Source organism: Macaca nemestrina, chromosome 7 (genome assembly GCF_043159975.1).
Source record: "Macaca nemestrina isolate mMacNem1 chromosome 7, mMacNem.hap1, whole genome shotgun sequence".
Classification (NCBI taxonomy): Eukaryota; Metazoa; Chordata; class Mammalia; order Primates; family Cercopithecidae; genus Macaca; species Macaca nemestrina.
In genome coordinates, this window is record NC_092131.1 from 152,754,097 (window position 1) to 152,781,751 (window position 27,655).

The window sequence follows — 27,655 nt, forward strand, 5'->3', positions numbered from 1 at the left end:
CTAGAATAATTGACCACATGTAGATACTGTTACTCTTGAGTCTTGAATGCTTAGTTTCTCGACATTCTTGAAGGTGCCTTGCAAGTAGAGATTTCATGGACTCACCACCATGTGTTGCCTTAGCCAAAATTTGATGAGATTATTGACCTGAAATTCTGAATTTGATATCTTAATTTGTTAGACAATTAAGTTTTAAGTTGGTCATAGTTTTTATTGCTAAAATGTTGTCTACATCATCTTATCAAGTCTGATAAGATAATTTATTTAAAATTAAAAATTATGCCTATATAAAAACCACTTTCTGAAAGTCAGTATTTATGTTTTTCCCTGTATTTAATAACCCAAGCTTAATAAAATATCTTCCTACTTTATTCTGACCTTCACAATGAGGCTAAAGATGGTTTGCAGGCACTTCAGATATTAACTGGTGACGTATAGAAGTCAATTTTGAATCAATAACAATGTCACACCATTTCCTTTGGGGCAATATTGCCAGATTTAGAAATCAGGGATAAGTAATAGAAATTATATATCTGATCTTCAGCAAACACCGAAAATGGTCTCTCAAACTTTGTTTAGTAATTAACACATGGGTTTGTAACAGATTAAACAACCTTTTTCAGAGGATGCTGTTAACAGATAGACATTGGAAATACATCTTTAGTAGTAACAGCACATTGCTGCATTTTTTGCCCTGTCCCATTGTACTAGTCAGCTTGGACTGCCATAACAAAATACCATGGACTGGGTAGCTTAAACAACAGAAATTCATTTCTCATAGTTTTGGAGGATGGGAAATCCAAGATCAAGGAGCCAGCCAATTTGGTTTTCTGGTGAAGCCTCTCTTTCTGTCTTGCAGACGGCCTCTTCCTTGTTGTGTCCTCATATGGCAGAGAGAATGAGCTCTGGTATCTTCTTCTTCTTATAAGGACTCCAATCCCATCATTGACAACCTCATCTAAACCTAATTATGAAGAGCTCTGAAATAATACTGCTTGAGCAATGGCCAAACTATTTATAAGTATTTCTTCTGGAAGGAAAAGACTCTGAAGGCCACAAGAACTGTTTTCAAATATGTAGAGAGCTACTGTAGGAAAGCAGAATTAGAGTTTTTCTGTGTGGCTCCAAAAAAAGTATAACTTTTGCCAGTAAACAAGAGAAAGATACAGGGATATAGATTTCAGCTCAACATGAAAAATTTTCCGGACACCAAAGTTGTCCAAATGTTAAATGGGTGCCTGTGGGTTTCCAGTCCCTGAAAGTAACATTGGGTATGAGCATTGGCAGAACACATATTCAAGCCTCAAAAATCAGTGTTTAGCTTTCTATTCATTGTAGCAGTTATCCTTCAATAAATTAACTGCGAAATTAGGCACCCAAATCACCCCTTGGACTTTCTATTTCATCCTTTATGATCATTCTTAAGTTTATGGAGTTGCTTGATTCTTTGATTTTAGGGCTAGGTTGACTTGACAATAAAAGTCTTGCTTCATGGAATCTTAAACTGCTCTGACAAATTTCTGCTATTATCTTTCGTGGGATGAATGGAAACATTAGGATTTCTGTTCATTGGCTTGGCTATTTGGAGTGTCTCTAGCAAGAGGTTTTTGGTCAACTTGCAGCATTCTGCTTTAAAAACCAGAACACCAGGCCAGGTGCGGTGGCTCACGCCTGTAATCTCAGCACTTCAGGAGGCCCAGGCAGGTGGATTACGAGGTCAGGAGACGGAGACCATCCTGGCTAACACAGTGAAAACCCATCTCAACTAAAAATACAAAAAAAATTAGCCAGGCGTGGTGGCGGGCACCTGTAGTACCAGCTACTCGGGAGGCTGAGGCAGAAGAATGGCATGAACCTGGAGGCAGAGCTTGCAGTTAGCCAAGATCGCGCCACTGCACTCCAGCCTGGGTGACAGAGCAAGACTCCATCGAAAAAAAAAAAAAAAAAAAAACACCAGATTTGCATTTAATACCTATTTGCCTCTTACCTGGCTGAACTACTCTTAAAAACCATGAATTCTTATAGAGGAAAAAGGGCTGCAAACTGTGATTTTCTTAACTTAATAACTGATAACTCACTTTGGGACGCCGAGACGGGCGGATCACGAGGTCAGGAGATAGAGACCATCCTGGCTAACAAGGTGAAACCCCGTCTCTACTAAAAAATACAAAAAAACTAGCCGGGCGAGGTGGCGGGCGCCTGTAGTCCCAGCTACTCGAGAGGCTGAGGCAGGAGAATGGCCTGAACCTGGGAGGCGGAGCTTGCAGTGAGCTGAGATCGGGCCACTGCACTCCAGCCTGGGTGACAGAGCAAGACTCCATCTCAAAAAAAAAAAAAAAAAAAAAAAAACTGATAACTGCAGAAAAATAACAGAAATATCTATTTCTAGAATTTTAGTAAGATAGATCTTATAGTACCCAAGAAAGAAACAGGAAGGGCATTGCAAAACATCTATCTAGACAGGCAAACTTTTTAAAAATCTAAACTGAGCTTGGGCTAGTTTTGCATACATTTTGAAAATCGAGCTATATATAACCCATTGTGAATCATGGGAGCTTAAAATGAAGGAGTGATTTACATCAGAGAAAACATGTCTGATACTGACATTAACTTTTTCCTGGCAAAGAATTGCTATTGATTATGATAGTCCCATTATTTGAAATGATTCTGTAGCTGCTAGGAATTCTGAAACATATTTTTTGCAAAAATCTATAGAATAAAAAAGTGACCATAAGCAAAAGAAATTCAAGAGAACTGTAAGTATCAATAAAAGCAAATGAAAACAAAATTTTATTTCCCCACAGGAAGTGTAATCAATAAAAAGTATCTCATAATGGTATTACAAAGATTGAGGAAAACTTAAAATATTAGTAGTTGCCATACTGACATTTCTCCTATAAGAAGGGAATAATAGAATCTTGGAGTAATTATATTTATGGTTGTATTCTTGACATAGGATTTTTAGTCAACAGGGTTTTTTGTTTTTTTTTTCCATCAGCACCTTGATGCTATCCTACTGCCTTCTGGTCTGTTTTGTTATGATAAGAAGTTAGTTATTAATCTTATTAAAGTTCCCCTATGTATGAGTTGCTTTCTCTTGCTGCTTTTGAGATTTTTCTCCTTGTCTTTATTTTTTAAAACTTTGTCTAGGATGTGCTAGGTGTAAATTTATTCTACTTAGAGATTGCTGAACTTCTTGGATGGGTTTTTCATAAATTTTGAAAATTTAGACCATCATTTCTTCAGATATTTTTCCTATGCCTTTTCCTGACTTTGTTCATTTTCTTCATTTTCTTTTTCTGTTCTTAAGACTGAATAATGTCTATTGCCTATATACAAGCCTGATAAATCAAAAGGGTAGAAGAGCCTTACTGCGTATACTTATAGGCTCTTACTTTGGTAAATTCCTCTAATTAAGAAGATGCTTTCTGGAATTTCCTTTATTTTAATATATCAAATTGTAATTTTATGCTAAATACGAAGTTATATTTTATTCACACTTTTTTAGAAACACAAAAGTAATCATCATCTTGATTCTTTTCTTCCTCTTACAGTCGCACTATAGTAGTACTGGTCCAGAGTTTAATCGTGTTCTCTTCAATTTTGGAGGTCAGAGTCCATTGATTTTATATTATCTTAAGATGCATGAGCTGGCTGGCATTTCCAAAGCACCTAAGAAAACCAAGATTAAACTCACTAAGATATTCCAGGAACCATATCCTTTTTAAAGCTTTGCTTTAATATGATTTGTTTCAAAAATAATACTCAAAACGTTTCACTGAATGTCTCAACTGAGAAAAAAAATTGAATGCATGTTTTATCAATGCTTCTCTTTAGTATTAATATTTACTTATGCTTAAAACTTTTGGCTAAACTATCTTCTTTTTTAGATCTAATGCTATGATTTTGCATGTAAGAAAAGTAAAACAAACATTAACCCAAAGAACTTCTAAAACTGGTATACTTGGTTCTCTGATAAAAGGCTATCTTGGCAACTTTACTGTTCAGTGACTGGTTTCAAACATTTGTCAGAATTACGAGGCATGGGCTTCTAGCCTTCTCCAAAGAGAGTTTTAGGCATGTTTTAGCTGTGGAATTCTTTGTTCCAATGAAAATTTATCAGAACAATTTTTACACATAAAAAAATTTATTTTTATGTGTAAAATAAAAAATAAGTAAAAATCGGAGCTCTTTGGTTGAAGCAGGGGTAGGGCCCAGAGTTCTGTTTTTTACAGTCCTGTCTATCTTCAGTATAACTTTTCTTGGCCCAGTCCCCATTAAGGACCCAGGTGAACCCCAAAGGAATTAGAACACTAGCCACTAAATTGGAGTGTGGGCTGCAGTGGCGGCCCCTGCAGCAGCGACGATCCCAGCCTAGCCCGGCCGCCCGCGCCTGTCCGGTCCGGTCCGGTTCGGCCACGGAGGCAGCGCAGTGGCGGGACTCCGAACCTACCCCGCCTAGTGAGCCGCGCCGCGCCACCCGACCCGGCACCCACCAGTCCGATGGGGCCGCAGCGGCGGCTGTCCCCTGCCGAGGCCGCCCTGCTCTGGGGCTTCCTGCTCCCCCTGACAGCCACTCAGGAAGCAATCTTGCATGCGTCTGGAAATGGCACATCCAAGGACTACTGCATGCTTTATAACCCCCATTGGTCAGCTCTTCCAAATACCCTAGAAAATGCAACTTACATTAGTTTGATGAATCTGACTTCCACACCACTATGCAACCTTTCTGATGTTCCTCCTGTTGGCGTAAATTAGAACAAAGCAGTTGTGGTGCAATGGGGAAGCTGACATTTTCTTGAAAACACCGGAATTGAACAGAAAAGAGGTGCTGAAGCAATGTTGGTTGTCAATAACAGTATCCTATTTCCTACCTCAGGTAACAGATCTGAATTTCCTGATGTGAAAATACTGATTGCATTTATAAGCCACAAAGACTTTAAAGATATGAAGCAGACTCTAGGAAATAACATTACTATGAAAAATGTATTCTCCATCGTGGCCTAACTTTGATTATACTATGGTGGTTATTTTTGTAATTGCTGTGCTCACTGTGGCATTAGGTGGGTACTGGAGTGGACTAGTTGAATTGGAAACTTGAAAGCATAGTGACAACTGAAGATAGAGAAATGAGGAAAAAAAAAAGGAAGAATATCTAACTTTTATCCTCTTACAGTTGTAATATTTGTGGTCATCTGCTGTGTTATGATGGTCTTACTTTATTTCTTCTACAAATGGTTAATTTATGTTATGATAGCAATTTTCTGCATAACATCAGCAATGAGTCTGTACAACTCTCTTGCGGCACTAATTCATAAGACACCATATGGACAATGCACGATTGTGTGTCGTGGCAAAAGCATGGACATGAGACTTATTTTTCTCTCTGGACTATGAATAGCAATAGTTATTGTTTGGGTTGTGTTTCGAAATGAAGACAGGTGGGCTTGGATTTTACAAGATACCTTGGGGATTGCTTTCTGTCTGAATTTAATTAAAACACTGAAGTTGCCCAGCTTCAAGTCATGTGTGATACTTCTAGGCCTCCTCCTCCTCTATGATGTATTTTTTGTTTTCATAACACCATTCATCACAAAGAATGGTGAGAGTAGCATGGTTGAACTTGCAGCTGGACTTTTTGGAAATACTGAAACATTGCCAGTAGTCATCAGAGTACCAAAGCTGATCTGTTTCTCAGTAATGAGTGTGTGCATCATGCCTGTTTCAATATTGGGTTTTGGAGACAGTACAGGCCTGTTGATTGCCTACTGTAGAAGAGTTGATGTTCACACTGGTTCTTCTTATATAGACTATGTTTCCTCTACGGCAGCCTATGCTATTGGCATGATACTTACATTTGTTGTTCTGGTGCTGATGAAAAAGGGGCAACCTGCTCTCCTCTATTTAGTACCTTGCACGCTTATTGCTGCCTCAGTTGTTGCCTGGAAACGTAAGGAAATGAAAAAGTTCTGGAAAGGTAACAGCTCTCAGATGATGGACCATTTGGATTATGCAACAAATGATGTCTGGTGAACAGATTGTCCTGCGATAATATTACGTGGAACGCTATAATGTGTCATTGATTTTCTACAAATAGACTTTGACTTTTTAAATTGATTTTTGAATTGACAATCTGAAAGTCTTCAATGATATGTTTGCAAATATATATTTTTATGAGCTGGTACTGACAGTTACATAATGTTAAAGTTGTGCCTTCAAATTAAATAAAAGGATATGGCATGTGTAGTTTCCAAGATGTTTTACATACAGTATATTTTCCAAAAAAGAAAAACAAACAAACAAACAAACAAAAAAACATGCTTTGACCCACCCCTATACTTTTTTACTGAAATGTTTCTTCCAACTGTAATGGTAGATAAAAGTATTACTATCAAAGTGAGTTTCTGAATGGGTTTTACTGTAAAGAATTATGCAAATTTTATCTGCTTTATAGAAATAACTGTTTAAGACCACGCAAGAAGGCAGTTCAACAGTGAAAATTTGGACCTTATATCACTGCAGGGGTTAGAAATGTATAATTTTGGAATAAATATAAGTGCATATTTTTGTAGTATTTTTTTTAAAACTCCTTTCATAAACTTGAGAACTGAAATTACTTCAGACTGCGTGTGTATTATATTAAGAACATTTTTTCAGGTGTAGAGAAACATAATATATAGAACTAGTCACTAAAAGGAAACAGAAACTGAAATCTAGTGGTCTGCTGGCTGTTTTTTTGAAAATGTAGCTTAAATTTCAATACTAACATTCAGTTTCACTTTGGTATTTCTGATCTTTGAAATTTGGTTCTGTTGATGTTAAGCTTTGATTTTTTAAAATTATTTTTCTTAAGAAATTATGTATTAATACATATGACTTATTGTTGAGTACAACATTCCTAACATTATCCCACATTCCCCCACCCCTACCCTTTATCTTTTTTTTCTTCCTGATTCCCACCCCTTGCCCCGTAGATAGTGGCTGTTAAGCTTGGTGGAGGATGTACAAAGTGCAGTTCAGAGAAAAGAATTGGCAACAACAGCAAGAGACTTGGTGTTAGTCTCAGTTTAATTACAATACAAGGAAGAGCTGAGCAATTTGCCACAGCTCAAGACACTTGTATCTCAGCCTTCTCATCTGCAAAATTAAGTAGGTTAGACCAGCTAATCACTCTGGTACCTTCCAACTTGAAAAATTTTTTCTCTTCATTCTTTGATAAATTTCAGATGTGGCTTGAACATTCTCCTGGGAGTCAGAGGTCAAATTATCTTTCCATTTTCTTTTATTTTATCTAAGAAATTCCCAAATGACAAGTGATAACAAAGGCAGCAGGATTTTTCATTTCTCTGTAAATAATGTATAAAATATGTGAACAGATCTATATATTTCATCTAAAGCCAGTTCAACTTATTAAAAAAATAAACTTAATCCTTTTAAAATGGATCAGACCTTTGATATTTGAACTAAATTTTGTATTAGAGTTTTTTTTAATACTTTTTCTTTTTTATTATTATTATTATACTTTAAGTTCTAGGGTACATGTATACATGTGCCATGTTGGTGTGCTGCACCCATTAACTCGTCATTTACATTAGGTACATCTCCTAATGCTATCCCTCCCTTCTACCCCTCCCCACAATAGGACCTGGTGTGTGATGTTCCCCTTCCTGTGTCCAAGTGATCTCATTGTTCATTTCCCACCTATGAGTGAGAACATGCGGTATTTAGCTTTCTGTTCTTGCGATAGTTTGCTGAGAATGATGGTTTCTAGCTGCATCCATGTCCCCACAAAGGACACGAACTCATCCTTTCTTATGGCTGCATAGTATTTCATGGTGTATATGTGCCACATTTTCTTAATCCAGTCTGTCACTGATGGACATTTGGATTGATTCCAAGTCTTTGCTATTGTGAATAGTGCTGCAATAAACATACATGTGCATGTGTCTTTATAGCAGCATGATTTATAATCCTTTGGGTATATCCCCAGTAATGGGATGGCTGGGTCAAATGGTACTTCTAGTTCTAGATCCTTGAGGAACTGCCACACTGTTTTCCACATGGTTGAACTAGTTTACAGTCCCACCAACAGTGTAAAAGTGTTCCTATTTGTCCACATCCTCTCCAGCACCCGTTGTTTCCTGATTTTTTAAATGATTGCCATTCTAACTGGTGTAAGATGGTATCTGATTGTGGTTTTGATTTGCATTTCTCTGATGGCCAGTGATGATGAGCATTTTTTCATGTGTCTGTTGGCTGTCTGAATGTCTTCTTTTGAGAAGTGTCTGTTCATATCCTTTGCCCACTTTTTGGTGGGGTTGTTTGTTTTTTTCATGTAAATTTGATTGAGTTCTTTGTAGGTTCTGGATATTAGCCCTTTGTCAGATGAGTAGATTGCAAAAATTTTCTCCCATTCTGTAGGTTGCCTGTTCACTCTGTTGGTAGTTTCTTTTGCTGTGCAGAAGCTCTTTAATTTAATTAGATCCCATTTGTCAATTTTGGCTTTTGTTGCCGTTGCTTTTGGTGTTTTAGACATGAAGTCCTTGCCCATGCTTATGTCCTGAATGGTATTACCTAGGTTTTCTTCTAGGGTTTTTATGGTTTTAGGTCTAACATTTAAGTCTCTAATCCATCTTGAATAATCTTTGTATAAGGAGTAAGGAAAGGATCCAGTTTCAGCTTTCTACTTATTGTATTAGAGACTTTTAAACAATTGTTCGCTTTTGCTGAATAAATTACAAACAGAGAAGCTCCACTGACCATCAGTCCCTCTGCTTAATGCAGTCAGGGGTCCTTTCGTTTATGGCAAATGACTTACCCGACAAGAGTTAATTTTGCCTTCATTGTATCAAGTTTGAATTTTTTCCAAGAAATCTGATTTATTTGGCAGACTCTGAGAGAACACATTAAGTGCCACTTTAAAACTCTAACTATATTTTCATTTATAATATTAATAAAGTATTTGCCAAAATACAGTTTTTTTTTTTTTATCTGCAGCCTCATCCCAGCTTTATGACATTTAAAAGCCTCAATCACATTTTATAAAGAATGTTAAATAAAATTATTGGGTTTTTTTTTTTACTACATTGAAATAAGATAATTTCTCAAAATGCTTGGTAGTATGACTGGAGTAGTAATTAATATTTTAACTTCATTATTTAGGTTTTGCTCCTCAATAGCGTAGTTATGGTATATCCAGAAATCTGAAGTCTGAGTTATTTGATACAAATTCTACTTTATCCAACCATTAGTTATTACGGAGGTAAAATCTTGTTCTAATTTGCTATTAAAATCTTATTGGTTAAATAGAAATAAGAAAAAGTGTAATTACTCAAGTTTCTTTATCCTCAATGTCAACTTTATATTGTAATTAAATGTATAGCAACCAAGCTGACAATAGTGATTAAAAAATTAAAGTACAGAAATATTTTATTTGGGGAGTCAAAATGAACAAAGGATAGGGGAGATGAAAATTTGACTTAAAAAGCTGTCATCTCTTCCTCTCTTGCTCTCTTACCACCAATAATTTTAAGGGCAAGAGAAGCTGTTTTTTCCCCTACACATATCTTTAAAATAATGATACACTGTATTTATTAATTTTCAATGCAAAAAAATGTTCTTAGTTAGAAAGTCCCTATGAACATTTTTGTGGCTTATCAACAGAAATCACAATCTCAAATTGTAATGTAGATTACTTTTACCTTGGTTTAGTTTAGCAAAAATAAATGTGAGGTTTGCTCAGAAAAGCCTTGATAGTCTAATACATTATAATTATATTTTCCTCTAGCTTGTAAATGTTTTTTAGATTAGCAATTCCTTGTTATTAGAGTCTGCAATTTATTTCTCATTTAAAGAAAGAGAATTTTAACTCATCTGCTATTGTCATTCGTATATTTTACTTACATGTCCAAAGAGATTTTAGTGAATTGATAAATTTATAGTAAATACAAATGAGCTTTCCAGTTTTCCTTGCTCTTTCGATTTATGCTTTAGTATAAGCAAAAATTATTATTTTTACATTTTTAAAAATTTTCATGGGTACATATTAGGTGTATATATTTATGGGGTGCATGAGATGTTTTGATACAGGCATGCAATGTCAAATAAGCACATCAGGGAGAATGGGATATCCATTCCCTCAAGCATTTATCCTTAGAGTTACAGACATATTTTACATTTGACTAAAAAATATTTGAACTAATTTATTTAAGCTTGAGCTCTAAAATTTCAGCCTGATCTTAACCAATGAAATTTCAAAAACAAAAACTGTACTTCAGTTTATAATTGAATTGAATTCAGTGTAGACCACTAAAAAGAAATATATCTATAATATATATTATATAATATATAGTATATATAATGTATTTTATATATTTATATGTTATATATAATTATATAACATATAAATATTAATATATTATATTACATTATATATTATTATATATCAAATATATAATATATATTATGTTATTTATTATGTATTATGTAATATACTATATACTTTATATATTATATATTACATTGCTTTGCATCTATATATTAAATAATATATATTTTATATATAAATTATATATATATAATTTATATATAATTATATATTATATATAAGTATATATATTACATATTATATATATTACATATATATAATATACATAAATAACTTTATACATTTCCTGGAAGAAAGGTACCCTATAAATTCAAAAGATCTGAATCAAATTACTCAATCTTTTGGAATTTGATCCTCTACTGTAATACTCATATGTGAGATTACTGAATTTTCAGAGTAAAAAAATTATCAACAGGGTAATATATAGGCCATATTATAGTGAAGATCATAAGTATAAATTTCCTTGTTTAATGTTTCAAAAGTTAGGACAGTCTTTGTATATAAATATGTTCATTGGAAGAAAAGTTATTTTTAAAACTAAATTTTTATATTAGTCCTCCATTACTGGCAATTAAGGAACAACCAAAAAAATGTAGAATATTTAATGTCATCATGTGGTTCTTTGATTAGGCATAAAAAGTATTGCAAACAGCTTTTCTGTTCCTTTGGAACATGAATCTTTTTAATATCTAAAGTTAACCTGCAACATTTTCTAGTAGGACAAGTCAATATATATTAAGTAATTTTTGCCTGTTTTATACCTTCTGTTGTATTTTGTTCAAATGAAAACATTTTTGAAAACACATGATTGAATTTTTACTTCTCAGATAATTGGCTTGGGTGTGGAATTTCTTAACACTTTGATGTGTAAGTGTAAATTAATACTTTTTTAACACTATTAGGCTTTATATTTTTATGGAATATGTTTTAAAATTTGAAATTTTTGAAGCGTTAATTCAGCAGTACTTTAAACAATCATTATGTTCCAATACTGACATGAAAAAAAAATTATGTATAAATTTACTATGGTATTCAATAAATTCTATTTTAAAATAAAAAATGGAGTGTATATAGCTCTGGGTATAAAAAAACTTAAAATTGTTATTTATATCTGTTTATATCTTCAAAAATGAAACAGAAGTTGTATCTTACAAATATTTAGTAAGCAGTTTCCCTCACTCAGCTGATATTTCATTGTGCACTCTCCTATGTTGAGCAATAACGATGACATCTTTTACTTGTGTTGTTTTCTGACGATCATAACATAGTGCTGTTTTCTTTGGGTAGTTAAGCAGATTTATGGATTATATCATCTAGTTCTAACCAAACTAACACTCACTAATGAGCCAATAGCTTTAAAAGACTCCTGAAAAGAAACAGCGTCTTGATGATAATATTTAATAATACAAGAATACATTTTTAAAAACAAGAAAATGGCAGAATAATATTTCTTCTACTCCCTGAAGGAGATCTTTTTCAGCCATGCTATGAGGTAAAATCAATGATGACCTAATCAGTTCTGCAAGATGTAGGTCAAAAAAATAAAAATAAAAATATTCAGAAAGACTTTTTGAAATATGTGTATACATTATTATTATAAGCAATGAATCTAATCCTAAGTGTATTTTTTATTTTTCAATGTTCAGTGATAGTATAATGCTGGTTTAATTACCAAAGCATTTAAAAACAAACTGTCCAGAACATCAATACAAATCTCTATGATTTCAGGACAAAAGGGTTTGAGGTACCATTAATAAGTGAAATAAGTTGAATTTTGCTTTTAAAATATTTTTCTCGTCTCACTCTTTTCTATTTATAGATTGCTTATCTTTTATAATGTACATAATATATTAATACAGATTGATGTGAATATAATTTATAAATTTAAATTTATACCTACATGGGAGTATACTCACATATCTTTAACTCATGGGATACATGATCAAGAGGGTGTAGAGATCACTGTTCTAGCTAATTCTCAGGACCCTTCCCAGGACATTTCTCCCATATTTCAGTCAAGAGCGTCACTGACCACAAGCACATGGAAATAACATGGACAGCCCTGGAACACAAGGACAGAGGCAAACTACAGGGTTAAATCAGACTACAGGGCAGGTTCTCAGATTTGTGACTTGAGTAGTGATGGAAGAATTCTCATCAAGGTTGAATTATGTCCAAAGCAAAATTTTTTAAATGTTTGGAAATGAAAGTTGAAAGGTATCTAAAACCTTTCACAATAGATTTTTATTTTTAACTACTTTTTATTGTGATTAGGCTTTGATTGTGTTTGATTTTTGATGGGCATGAATTTGTCCAACAGCTATACAAGGATTCATCCACCAATTTACTGAGAATGTGGGAAGAGTGTGAGTATGTGTGGGGGCGGGGAAGGGAGGAAGTGGAGACCTAAAGTAAGTAACTTAGCGGAGGATTTGATCCCATTCAAATTTGAAAGAAATCACCCTTTAGAAAGTAAAGACTCTTTCCGAGCTTATAAATTATAATGGCCACTGATAAGAATAAATGTTTCTAGACTTAATGAGCAACATGATAATGATAATGATGCCTCACTTACATCATCACTAGGAGTTTTTCAAAAAATGAATCAGATTCCCCCTATATATTATTGTTGGAAATGACAAGAGTCCTGTGACAAATGGGCAGAGCAGGCACCCATCACAGTCACTCTACAGATAAGAAAACCAGAGCACAGAGGTTAGGTGGCTTGCTCAGGTGATTCATGCAGCAGTGCCATCTAATTCCTGAGCCATGGGTGCTTTCCTGACATCGCGATCCAGGCTAGAATTCTCCCTGAGCATGATATCCGTGGCTGCTGGCAGAGCTAAAAAATATTTCATCCAAGATACTGATAAGCTATTTCCAAAATTTGTGTAGATTTCCTATAATTACCTGTGGAGATTTTGATCATTGAATTTATCTCTATCTCACTCAAATTTTACATTGACGCTATTCAGCATATATAACATTCTTATTAGTTTTCTCTGAACTCACTGCAATTGTATGGTTTTCCTGAAGTGGAGACTCCAGACAACACGTTACAGCAAGTGTACCTACACAGAGTGAGAAAATGAGAGAAAACAGAGATGTAGATGGAGAAAACTCGTAACAAAAAAGATAGAATAATCCATCATATTTGAGGTAGGCAGACTCTAAGATGGTACTCAATCAATGATCCCCACCTTCTGATATTCATGCATTTATGTAATTCCCTCCATTTGAGTGAGAGTTGAATCTATGACTTGCTTCTAACAAAGAGATTATAATAAACATAATGGGAAGTCTCTTCTGAGATTCAGTTACAAAAAGACTGATATCACTCCTGCTTACTCTTCCTTGCTCACTCTCTGAGAGCTCTCTGGGAGAAGCCAGCAGCCATGTTGTGAGCTGAAGGAAGCCCAGATGGTAAGGAAGTAAGGATGGCCTTCAGTCAACAGCCAGTGAGAGACTGAGACCTTTAGTCTAACAGTGCATGACAAAAAACATCTTGCCAGTAACTGTGTGAGTGAACTTGGAAGCAGATCTTCCCTCAGTTGAGCCTTGAGATGACTGCATCCCCTGCCCACAACTTGATTGCAACCTGCAAGAGACCCTGAGCCAGAAGCATCCAGCTAAGCCAGGCCCAGATTCCTGGTCTATGAAAGTAATAATAAATGTTTGCTGTTGAAAACTGCTAAATGTGGGGGTAATTTGTTATACACGAATAGAAAACTAATACATTGTATGAACAAACTCTGACTTAGATAACTGTCATTAAGATTTCTATAGCCTCAATCACTTAATCACATTCTAGCGTAACCATTTGTCTGCTTGTATTTCTCACCCCATAGAAAACAAAGACTAATTTGTATCCCTGACACCTGAGAAAAGTATCTAGTACACAATAAGTATTAAATAAATGTATGATGTATAGGGTTGCATGACTTTATATAAAGATAAGATCAAATTTTGTATTTTTCAATGAAACATGACACATAGCTAAAATGAAGAAAACTAGAGGACAGGATAGAGATAATCTTTGAAGTTATTATTATCAAACTGATGTTTAAAAAAAAATCAAATAATTGCGTACCAGGCACTGTTCTAAGTACATTTACTAATCCATTTAATTCTCATTTAAACTTCTGAGATAGACACTATTATTGTCTCTATTTTACTGATAAGGAAACTAAGCACAGAAATTTAGGTAACTTGCCTGAAGATACTAGAATAAATGATAGCACTTGGAATCTCTCATTAGCAGACTAGTTTCAGATCTGATGCACTAACAACCTCTGGTACTTAATTGTTTACCATAGAGCAGAGGTCCCCAACCCCTGATACTGGTTCGTGGCCTGTTAGGAACCAGGCTGCACAGCAGGAAGTGAGTGGCAGGTGAGCAAGTGAAGCTTCACCTGTATTTACAGTCACCCTCCATTGTTTGCATTACCTCCTGAGCTCTGCCTCTTGTCAGAGCATTGGCAGTGTTTGATTCTCATAGGAGCACAAACCCTACTGTGAACTGCACATGCAAGGGATCTAGGGTTGCACACTCCTTTTGAGAATCTAATGCTGGATGATCTATCACTGTCTCCCGTCACTCCCAGATATGACCATCTAGTGCAGGAAAACAAGCTCAGGTCTCTTACTGATTCTACATTATGGTGATGTGTATAATAGTTTCATTATATATTACAATGTAATAATAGAAATAAAGTGCACAATAAATGTAATGTGCTTTAATCATTCTGAAACTATCCCCCTCACACCTGGTCCCCTGAAAAATTGTCTTCCATGAAACTGGTCCCTGGTGCCCAAAAGGTTGGGGGCCGCTACCATAAGGGACTTTAGCTCCAGAAAATAAAGGCATATTATCGGCTTTTAAAGATAATCACAATTATGGCTTGGGGGAAGGGTGATAAGAGTCAGAGAAGTCAACAGAAGACAAAAAAGAAGGGATGCTAGAATAATGTCCCTCATATTTAAGGATACACAGTTAGTTGAAATTTCTACCATTGTTGCTGTGTTAAATCACTTTAGCACTTTTCCCTCCAGACCTTTAAGGTTACATAACCAGGCAAATTCTATTTTAGAATCTTTCTATTTTAACAAGATATTTTTAAACTTACTTAAACAAACTCAAACACAAAATAATATCATATTTGATCATAACAAAGTCTTTAAATTAGAATCTGTGGAACAGACATATTTAAGAATAAATTTAACGAATCCCAAATCTAGCAGAAGATAAGAAATAACCAAAACCAGAGCCGAACTGAAGGAAATTGAGATGTGAGAAATAATACCAAAGATCATGAGTCCAGGATTTTGTTTTTTGAAAGAATAATACAGATAGACTGCTAGCTAGACTAATAAAGAAAAAAAAGTAGATCCAAATAAACATAATCAGAAATGACAAAGAAGACATTACTACCAACCCCACAGAAATATCAAACAACCTCGAAGACTACTACAAACATCTCTATGCACATAAGCTAGAAACCTACAAGAAATGGATAAATTCCTGGAAGATACAACCTACTGAGATTGAACTAGGAATAAACTGAATCCCTGAACAGACCAATAACAAGTTCTGAAATTGTATCAGTAATAAAAAGCCTACCAACCAGAAAAAGCCCAGGACCAGATGGATTCACAGCTGAATTCCACCAGATGTATAAAGAAGAGCTGGTACCATTCCTACTGAAACTATTCCAAAACATTTAGGAGGAGGGACTCTTTCCTAACTCATTCTGAGGCCAGCATCATCCTAATATCAAAACCTGGCACAGACACAATAAAAAAAGAAAACATCTGGCCAATATGCTTGACGGACATAGATGGAAAAATTCTCAACAAAACACTAGCAAACTGAATCCAGCAGCATGTCAAAAAGCAAATCCACCGTGACAAAGTAGGCTTTATCTCTTGGACACAAGGTTCATGCAACACGTGGAAATCAATAAATGTAATTCATCACATGAAACAGGATTAAAAACAAGCCCAAAAGATTATCTCAATACATGCAAAAAAGGCTTTTGATACAATTCAACATCCCTTCATGATAAAAACCCTCATCAAACTAGACATTGAAGGAACATACTTCAAAATAATAAGAGCCATCTATGACAAATCCACAGCAAACAGCATACTGAATGGACAAAAGCTGGAAGCATTCACCTTGAAAACCAGAACAAGACAAGGATACCCACTCTCAACACTCCTATTGAACATAGTATTGGAAGTCCTGGCCAGAGCAATCAGACAAGAGAAAGAAGTAAAAGGCATTCAAATAAGAAGAGAGGAAGTTAAACTATCCCTGTTTATATACAACATGATCCTACATGTAGAAAAACCAATAGTCTCTGCCCCAAAGCTCCTTAAGCCGATAAACAACTTCAGCAAAGTTTCAGGATACAAAATCAATGTACAAAAATCAATAGCATTCCCACATACCAACAACATCCAAGCTGAGAATCAAATCAAGTCTGCATTCCCAATGACAATAGCCACAAAAAGAACAAAATACCTAGGAATACATCTAACCATGTAAGCAAAAGATCTCTACAATAATAATTACAAAACACTGCTCAAAGAAATCAGAGATGACACAAACAAATGGAAAAAAACATTCAATGATTGTGAATAGGAAGAATCAATACCGTTTAAATGGGCATACTGCCCAAAGCAATTTACAGATTCAGTGCTATTCCTATCAAACTACCAATGACATTCTTCACATAATTAGGAAAAACTATATTAAAATTTATGTTGAACCAAAAAGCTTGAATAGCCAAGACAATCTTAAGCAAAAAGGACAAAGCTGGAGGAATCGTGTTACCCAAATTCAAACTCCACTGCAAGGCTACAATAACCAAAACAGCATGGCACTGATATGAAAGCAGACACAAAGACTTATGGAACAGAAGAGAGAGCTCAGAAATAATGCTGCACCCTACAACCATCTAATCTTCGACAAAGTTGACAAAACAAGTAACGGGGAAAGGACTCCCTATTCAATAAATGATGCTGAGAAACTGGCTAGCTATATGCAGAAGATTGAAACTGGACCCCTTCCATACACCACATACAAAAATCAACTTAAGATGGATTAAAGACTTAAATGTAAAACCTAAACCTATAAAAAACTCTGGAAGATAACCTAGGACATTCTGAACATGGGAAATGGCAAAGATTTCATGATAAAGATGCCAAAAGCAACTGCAAGAAAAACAAAAATTGACAAATGAAATCTAATTGAAGACCTTCTGCACAGCAAAAGGTTTACTCTGTAAACAGACAACCTACAGAATGGGTAGAAATATTTGCAAACTATGCATGTAACAAAGATCCAATGTCCAGAATCTGTAAGTGTATTAGTCTGTTCTCATGCTGCTATAAAGAACTACCTGAAACTGGGTAATTTATGAAGAAAAGAGGTTTAACTGACTCACAGTTCTGCAGGTTTGACAGGAAGCATGACTGGGGAGCCTCAGGAAACTTACAGTCATGGCACAAGGTGAAGGGGAAGCAAGAACCTTCTTCACATGGTGGTAGGAGAGTGAAGGGGGAAGTGCCATACACTTTTAAACTAGTGTATCTCATGAGAACTTTCACTATCATGAGAACAGCAGGAGGGAAATCCATCCCCATGATCCAATCACCTCCCACCAGAACCCTCCCCCAACACATGGGGATTACGATTCAACATGAGATTTAGGTGGGGACACAGAACCAAACTATATCAATAAGGAACTTAAATCAACAAGCACAAAACAAACAACCCTATTAAGAAGTGGGCAAAAGACATGAATGAACACATTTCAAAAGAAGACATACACGTAACCCACAAGTATATGAAAACATGTTCAACATCACTAATAATTAGAGAAATGCAAATGAAAGTCACGATGAGGTACCATCTCAGACCAGTTAGAATGGTTACTATGGAAAAGTCAAAAAGCAACAGATCCTGGAGAGGTTGCAGAGAAAAGGAATGCTTATACACTGCTGGTGGGAATGTAAATTAGTTCAACCATTGTGGAAAGCAGTTTGGCAATTTCTCAAAGAACTCAAAGCAGAATTACCATTCAACTCAGCAATACTGTTATAGAGTACATACCCAAAGGAATATAAATCATTCTACCAGGAAGATACATTCACGCATATGCTCCTTGCAACACTATTCACAATAGCAAAGACAAGGAATCAACCTAGATGCCCATCAACAGGACTAGGTAAAGAAAACGCGGTACATATACACCGAGGAATACTGTGCAGCTATAAACTAACAAGATCATATCCTTTGCAGCAATATGGATGGAGCTGGAGGCCATTAACCTAAGTGAACTAATGCAGGAACAGAAAACCAAAACCACATGTTCTCACTAATAAGTGGGAGCTAAACATTGAGTACATGTGGACACAAAGCAGGGAACAACAGACACCAGGACCTACTTGAGGGTGGCGGAAAGGAGGAGGGTGAGGATCAAAAAACTGCCTACTGAGTATTATGCTTCTTACCCCGGTGGTGAAATAATCTATACACCAAATCCTTGTAACATCAATTTACCTAGGTAACAAACGTGCACATGTACCCCTGAACCTAAAATAAAAGTTAAAAAAATAATTTTACACCATAGGCAATATTTTTTACTTTGTTTGTAAATTAATTTTTTAATTGACAAATTACAATTGTATATATTTGTGGGGTAAAAAGTGATGTTATGATATATGTATACATTGTGGAATGACTGAATCAAGCTAATTAACATATTCATCACCTTAAATACTTATCATTTATCCCTCCTAACTAAACTTTTGTCCTCTTTAACCAAAACCTCTGCATTCTGCAACCCCACAGGTAATATTTCTATTGATAAGGAGTGATTTGCCTAAATCACAAGAGGGAGGATGACATTATTGTCAATGTGTAAGGATTCACATGTAAACATTGAGTAGATTGGAGGTATGTATGGAGAGGACTGGAGGGAGTCAATGAAATTTCACATCACAGGAGTGCTTATGTCTTCTGACATGATTTAAAATGTATATTTATAAAGTAATAAACTTGATTACTAGTTAATGTACACTAATTCATTAGCAGAACATTTAAATATAATTTTTGAATGATCTTTTGAGTTTTATTAAAAACTCGATCACTTAATATTTGAATTATGAGTAAAACAGAAGAAAAACTTTGATGTCTAGCTAGGATTTAGAGCTGAATGCATGGTGTATCTTTAAACTGCAGAATATTGGATAAAATATATTTAGAACTCCTAATTCTCCCTTCATACTTTGTCTATATTTTTATAAGCCACCTCAAGCCCTTTAGGTGTTGAGACTAAGCTAACCAAAGAATACCCAAAATTTTAATAATTTTTTTAACATGAGAAATGAAAATTATTTTAAAAATTGAAAACTCAGAGCCAAAATGTTGGTGTAGTCTGCATGGGTCTTGTTAAAAAGAAAAGTGTATAAGCCATATCTGTATTTGTAACATGAGTTTTAAACATTCACATTTTGTTGCAGTTTAGAAAAATCTGAACTCAGTGTAGTGTCATAATGAGTACATTGTTACTATAAACACGTGCTTCCACTATCACACATGCATACGCAGACTTTTTAAACATGTAAATAGTGTCCAGGAATGATTTGTTTAAACTCAACGATTGAAAATAATGTGGGATATATCGGCACTTATCCTAGCATAAAAATAAAAGCTACGCAAAGAAATAATCTGTTGTGAATTATCTGTGATGTGGGAGAAGAAAATTGTCAACAGTGAAAAAAAGAACTCTGAGACTCCAGAAGCGTCACCAGCTCTGTATTCTTTTTACCATTATTTATATAATGATTTCCAATAATCTTCATCACATGAACACACATATTTTTCCCATTAACCAATATGTGAATAACAACTTGTAAGTTGTTACCAAAGTGACTATCAATTGTATTTTTCATTTCAAGTCAGTGACTACTTAATTAATATATGGTAAGAACCTGGTAATGCAATCATATTTTTAAAAGGATAAATTAGCTGAAATGCAAATATCTGAAAAAAACATCAAATCCAGAACCCTCCCATCCAGTTATTTTTCCAATATATACAAGGTAAAATATCTTTTTTCCCTCAGTCCTTCTAAAATACTCTGGGTGAATGAATAGGACAGCCTATACCGCAAGAAAGTTTGTTCCATTATTTATGAGATTTTACAAAAGAAAAAAACCCTTATTTTCCATTTTCCTTCAACTTCAAAAATTGGTTGTCAGTGTCATAAAATTATCCGTTAATGAGATTTTTCAGATAATAGAAAGCACATGTTAGTTAACTTGATGAAAAATGAGATCTTTAAAAAATACATTTTTGTTCAAAACACACAGGCCTAAAAATCCTGTGGCGACACAGAGATAAAAGACTCCCTCTGCCAAAATATGATGGAGAATTGATACTTCCTCTAATTGTCTGAAAAGAGGAAAAATGGAGACACGGTGTGATCCCAAACAGAAAGGAAGAAGGAAGATGAGGATCAGAGAGGAAACATAAAACCTTTGATTGCACTGAAGAGGACTCTTCAGCAGTATAGGAAAATAATTTAATTTGAGCCCAAATTTGAGCCTCTTCTCCATTCATATTAAGCAGATGAATTGGACTAAATAAATGTCAAGTCCCTATGATTTTGTTGGAGGAATTTGACTTTCCACACTGTCAGTGGCTGAATTGGCAACTATTTCCATTTTTCGCTGAAATGATGACGTCCTCATTTTGTCAACTCACCATAGAACCAAGTTCTTCTGAAGCTGCACTAAGAAAAAGAATACTTCGATACTGTTTTTGCCATTGTCTGCTGTTGACTCCCCTAAAAGACTACCAGAATAACTTGTTGACCAAGCAAAGCTAAGTTGAATACACTGATTGCAGTAAGACAGAACACCAATATAACAGAGCTTTAGGAATGTCTCAAAACCGAGAAATTCCAGGAGGATATTTATGGGGTTTTAAGACCTGAGGTAGGTGATTTTGAGGCAGGCTTTGCAAGACAGGGAACGGCACTTGGGATTCGGTAGAGGTTATGATATTATAATTTTGGATTGGAGGGACCAGTGGAGCAAAGGTCTTCAAGTGAACTGTGATGAGCAAGCTATTTTCGTTTGTTCACAGTCTTATCTTCAGGGAAAAGGATGTTCTGGAGCAAGCAACTAAGTTATTTTTGCTTACTCTCAATATTGTTAAACATAGAGACAAAAAATTATGCATAACACAGGAACAGGAAAATAAATACGGTAGATGCTCTGAAGCCTAGATAAAGAAAAATAAAAGACATTCTTCAGCTGCTGGGTTGGGACAATACTGAAGGCAGAAGATCCTTGGCTACCAATACCCTACAAGCATTTCCTCAGCTGATGATAGTGGACTTACTTAAGGTGAGTCCTATGGCAGATTATATTTTTCAAGAGGCCATAACAATATTGCCCTTCCCAAATGCTCCTGTTACATGTGACCTCACCAATTCTTCCATCAAGATATAGCACCAATGTCCACTGCCCTTGAATTTGGACAGTCTTTTGTCATTTCCTCAACCATTAGAGTGTGACTTCGTAACTTCGAGACAAGGTGATAAATGGCTTTACAACTTCTGCCTGTTTCACTCTTGCCCTTGGGATGCTTGGTCTTGGAACTAGCTGCTGTATTAGTAAGAAGTTCAGACCATATGGAGAGTCCATGTTCCGGTTAGCAGTCACATCTGAGGATGAGCCACAGCAAGTATCAGCCCCAGACACATAAATGAGGAAATCTTTGAGATGACTCCAGTCCCAGCCAACAACTGACCTCAACTACATGATAGACTCCATCTTAGAATAGCCTAGCTGAGCCCAGTCAACACCTGGAACTACAGAGGTAATAATGTAAATCAGAGTTGTTTTACACCCCTAAGTTTGAGGTTGTTTGTTATGTAGCGGTAGACAACTAGACCATGTTCCCTTCCCAAGCTAGCCCACATCCACTGATTAAGGTGAAGTATAAAGATATGGCCCTTTGGCCCCAATTCAGAACAATTCTGAAGGGTCATCTGAGCTTCAGACCCACTATAGGGTCAGCTGAGACATCCATTGGAACTGTTATCACAGTTCAACTTTTCTGTCTGCCCAGTGTTACTTTATTCCCTTGAAACCACAGGTGTTGATTCCACGAGCACTCAAATAAGCGTCCTACACACTGATCTCTGTCTCTAGGTCCACTTTCCGGAAAACCCAACTTGGGACAGTATGTGTGTTAGTTTCAGTTCTCACCATTACAGAGAAAACAATCCATTGATTGCTCACTACTTTTCTTCTAGATCTCCAATAGTCGATTAGATAGAAGCAGATTTTAAAAAACTATATGGGAATTACATGTTTCAGAAAAAAATCAACATTGTCCTATGGTAAGATCTCATTTGCTGTCATGACTTAGAGTTGCATGCTCTAGAGTTTGGACGGAATTGGCCATATCTTCTTTCCATATCTTCCGGGAAAGACTTTAACATGATCTAAAAGGAGTGGCTAAGTACTGAATTAAACTAACAATTCCATAGGTAGTAGTCATTTTTGCATTGTGTGGAAGACATTTAAAACTCTAAATATTTTATTTGTATAGAACCAGTGTATAATCACACACTGTACCTATGCAGTTCTTATTTCTCTACTACATGAATTCAAATAATTGCAAACAAGGCTAACAAAAATAAATGATCTACACAATGGGTAATTTCTATAGGAGAGAATGAGAAAAATTCATTGATTATAGAGATCAAACCACAGCATATGGTTGAGTAGGTTATGCACTGGCCAGTGTGGTCCCTCTAAGAACTGTGTAGCATGTATGTGCTTAGCGGTACATGGTGGCCTTAATAACATGCTTTTAAGGGGGAATGTGATGCACACAGAGAAACCTGTTCCATGCAGTGGATTAGGATGAGCCTATCAGTAGTCTCTCCTTTGTACTTACTCAGTCCCATTTATCCCTACTGTTGGCCCAGCTCACTTTGTCTTTGGCTTGCATATCTCAGAGAGCACTGTTAGGAAAGGAAAAGTCATATTCACCCTGGAGCAAACAAGAGAGAAGCTTCCTGAGTGTTAGGGATTATAAAAGGCAAATGGTGCAGGAAGACCCACCAAAGTAAAAAATTAGATTATGGAAAAAGACAAATCACAGTACCCTCATAGGGGTTCTGAATCTGTTGTTTTAAGAGATGAACGATTTGTTCTTACTTTTAAGCTCAGTTTCGTAGAACTAGCCCATAAAAGACAGTTTAAACTATTTGCTTTCCCCCACTATTCTTATAACCTTGGTAGCATCTCCAAGTAAAAACTTAACAGTGTTTAATAGATCGAGAATTAGTATGTGATACAGTCAATGATACTTTTACAACATTACCCGAAATGCAATATATATTATTTAGAGGAAAATTCAAAGAGATATAAGTATGCGCACACAGGTATTTATGATGTTTGTCATCATTCTAGACCTGCACTGTCCAGTAGGGTAGCCACTAGCCATGTGTGGTTATTTAAATTAATAAAATTAAGTATAAGTGCTCATCAACCATATGTGACTATTGGACAATGCAAACGTCAAACATTTCCATCGTCACAGAAAGTACTATGAACAACACTGCCTTGAATAAGAACAAAAGTTTAATTTACTCTATAGAACTTGATATGCCACCTAGGGATATCAGACAGCCAACACACACAGAACTGTATTTTACTTTGTCACGTGCAGCCTTCTAATTTTAGAAGTTTAGGGGCTTAAGAGTTTACATATTACCTTATTCATCCATCCAACAAAGTTACCAACAAAGTTACTTTCCCATCTAAATTCTTAAATTTTCCCTCTCATTTTGTTTTGGTTAGATTTTTTTTCCCCTTTCATTCTAGTTTTGGGTTATTCTGTGTTTTGTTTTGTTTATCGTTTTTGCTTACAGAAAAATACTTTCAGCAACATGCAGCGTTTTGATCCAAACACATGGTTTCAACCCATAGAAAAAAGCTAGTCACTGTCTGTATAAGCCCAGAGGTCACTAGAGGTCAATGACTATTAGTAACCTACCTCTGTCTAAAAGTCTGTGATTGCCTTTTTACAGTTAGAATATTTCTGATCAGTGAATCTCTGCTTAATTCCCTTTGATGCTACCATATATCAAATACCTAAAATAACCTAATAACTCCTCTACTTGGCCCCCAGGGATTCCATAAAGGAACCAATTTCAGATTTTTAAAAATGCATTTAAAACTTAAGTAATAGAGTATAAGCATAAAAATATTGGGAAGGCATAGTAAAATAAAGGATATACCAAGTATTTAAATTTTGCTCTTAGAAAAGAGAAAGACATTTTATTTTATTTTTAGATGGCTTACATTTGAAGCTATTCTAAACTTTGATGAGTAAATTGATAGTTTATTCCTTTTATAAACTCTGCCAGTTAAGAGGGGAGATTGAGTTTTAAAATGAAAATGAAAATAATAATTTTATAAGAACTTGATGAACAAAGGGATTTTGTTTCACATGAATGAGTATGAGTATTGTAAGTATTGTCAGCCACCTTGAGCCAGAGACAATTTTAAAAATGTAATATCTGGCTATTTTTTCTTACAAACTCAGTTTAAGTTCTGGTTAGGGATTTTATTTTAATAAAATACACAAGATACAAATCACCAACTTGTTATTAATACTAACTAGTGAATTAAATCAAAGACTTAAGTTGCTTTAGGTAATCAGGTTCCAGGGAGTGAGTTACATCATTTTTTAAAGCACAATTTGGGCTTTAGATTATAAACATGACTCAACAGAAAAATAAGGGGGGAAATATGAATTCTCATTCTGGAGAGTTAGTAATAGCTTGGTTTGTTCAATTTAAGAGAAATGTGGTAAAGCCACATTTGTATCAAATAAGAGAAGAAAACTTCATTTTCAAATAGTTTAAATGATTATCAAAGGCTGGGGTAAAAACCCTCTTGCCATAAATATTGTTGGTCAATAACATCAGGTGGAAAAGCCAAACCTTTTGAATGCTTGGAATTTAGGACTCAAAAGCAATACCTCAAGTAAATATTGATCAGATGATAATTCTGTGTTCTCCCAACCTACTCCTCTCTTAGGAGGTGGACAGGCAAAGGAGAAAGTAAACAAAACCTACTCTATTACCATGCATTCACCCCACAAAAATCACTTCCAACCTCTGTGAGGTGCTCTAAAATTTCAGAAAGTAGAAACGTATATTCTAGTTTAGAGCTAAAGTCCTGTTTATTGAAGGAAAAATGAAATTGGCTCCTTTTTGTGGTTGCCTCACATGTATCTGTTTTCTGTTTTTTTAGTGATATATCAAATTTCAAAGTGGGAGTTCCAGAAATTCTATCTTTATATGAAGGACTTGGATATTCAATTAAGTTTCAAGCAGAGAGCTAAGGAACTTGTCTTGAACATATATTTGTAAAGCAAACCCAAAGTTTGTATATTTATTTGGAATAGCTTTGTGGAGGGTAGAGGGGTGAATGAAGCAACTCTTGGAGCTGTCTCTGTTAAAGGACATAAATTATGAAAATGCTGGAATTTCTATAAATCAACAACTTGTTTATCCAGCCTTACCAGGGAGTGAACTGTGGCCCATAATTAAATTTTCCAGATAACTAAAGCTGATCATTTGAAGCACTAAAACTTTTTATGTTAACCTTTTTTTTTTTTTTTTTTTTTTTTTGAGACAGAGTTTCGCTCTTATCACCCAGGCTGGAGTGCAATGGCGCAATCTCAGCTCACTGCAGCCTCTGCCTCCCAGGTTCAAGTGATTCTCCTGCCTCAGCCTCCCAAGTAGCTGGCACTACAGGCACCTGCCACCGTGCCCAGCTAATTTCTATATTTTTAGTAGAGACAGGGCTTCACCATGTTGGTCAGGCTGGTCTTGAACTCCTGACCTCAGGTGATCCACCCACCTCAGCCTCCCAAAGTGTTGGGATTACCGGCGTGAGCAACCATGCCTAGCCAATGTTATCCATTTTAATGGAAGTTTTCATTGAAGGTTATCAATACTTCTCTGACTTCTTAAACAATATAGCAAAAACTAATTAACTTTGTGATAATAAATAAGCTTCTCAGGATGAAATCTATAACTCAACTGCACCTAGATACTAATAAGAATACTTGTTCAGTAGGCAAAGAACAGTAAACATTTGCTGTTTGTTTTACCAAATACCTGTTACATACCAGCACTGATACTAGTACAAGGGTGCTAAGCAATCCAATAGCAAAGACAGGAAGTAGGGTCATCAGTAATCTGTCCTATGCATAGAATGCTATAGTAGAATGGAGAAGCACCTTCATCCACTTTTAAACAACCCTGCACTAAAAGCACAAATTACTAAGCTATTACAGTCTTTATTCCTAAATTTTATAGTTCTTCTGTCTCTGATTTCAACACTGTTGTCACTTCTCATTATTACTAATTTCTTAACAGCAAAACACCATGTCTCTACTTCTTTTTGTGTCTCGATGCCTAATAAAATCCTGGCAATTTTGTTGAATTATTTTACTTGAATAAGTGTTAATGTTTTCAATTGCCCTGTTCCCTTAATTTCCTGAGCATACTACAAAACTGCTGCTAATGATGTATTAAAGAGTGAAACTTACTAGAATTGCAATCCTATTTTACATATAATTATAGGCCATTTAGAATCTGGGTGAGATTCCAACAATGTTATTTCCTATAGAATAAGTCACATGTGCTTATAAACTTAAAAAAAATCTTTTTGATACATGGATGTTGGGTAAACTACAATTCTAACATTAAAATATTTTACGTATAGGCAAAGGTAAACATTAAACAGAATATAACTGCTTTAAGATCAGATTAGGCCACATGCTAATAAGCTTATTTCAATAATTTAGTTTTTAGGATTAAAAACTAAGTGAATTTTAGTGTATACAGTAGGAGATTCTGGCCACAGCTTGCTGCCTAGCTTCCTTTTACTTATTATACAATTAGCATTATGTATATAATGGGCATTTCACCTTAAGCCTGAGATGCTCAGAAACAACTCTGAGAATACCCCAAAGACTATCTCTAGGGCATACAGGGTAGACAGCAAAGCCTCCTGAAGCTTCATTCTGTTATCACTGAGGTCCAGGTCTGTTCTGCCCATGCACAGTGAATCAATCACTGTGACATGGGTTTTGCAAAAGAGAAAAGATTTATTGGCAAAGCTGCCAAGCAAGGAGGCAGGAGAACAGCTCTC

The 27,655-nt window shown here is 35.4% G+C and overlaps 2 protein-coding genes across 10 annotated transcripts in view; one reads left to right on the plus strand and one right to left on the minus strand.

Annotated features, from left to right (window-relative positions):
• The window catches only part of LOC105490614 (family with sequence similarity 227 member B), a 283,260-nt gene that overhangs the window by 233,405 nt on the left and 22,200 nt on the right, over nucleotides 1-27,655 (plus strand). For 2 of the 8 annotated variants that reach the window (XM_071099373.1, XM_011756439.3), the window contains exon 14: nucleotides 3,555-4,380. The exons of 2 other annotated variants lie outside the window; for them this stretch is intronic. In XM_071099373.1, the coding sequence (XP_070955474.1) occupies nucleotides 3,555-3,728 (174 nt within the window). In that variant the 3' untranslated portion in view covers nucleotides 3,729-4,380. Of the gene's footprint in view, nucleotides 1-859; nucleotides 1,504-3,554; nucleotides 4,381-4,879; nucleotides 6,842-27,655 lie in introns of those variants that run through there. 4 more of the 8 variants (XM_024795555.2, XM_011756416.3, XM_071099374.1 and 1 more) reach the window with 4 other exon arrangements.
• LOC105490574 (galactokinase 2) overlaps nucleotides 1-27,655 on the minus strand; it is a 275,378-nt gene that overhangs the window by 53,290 nt on the left and 194,433 nt on the right. The gene's annotated exons all lie outside the window — the stretch shown is intronic.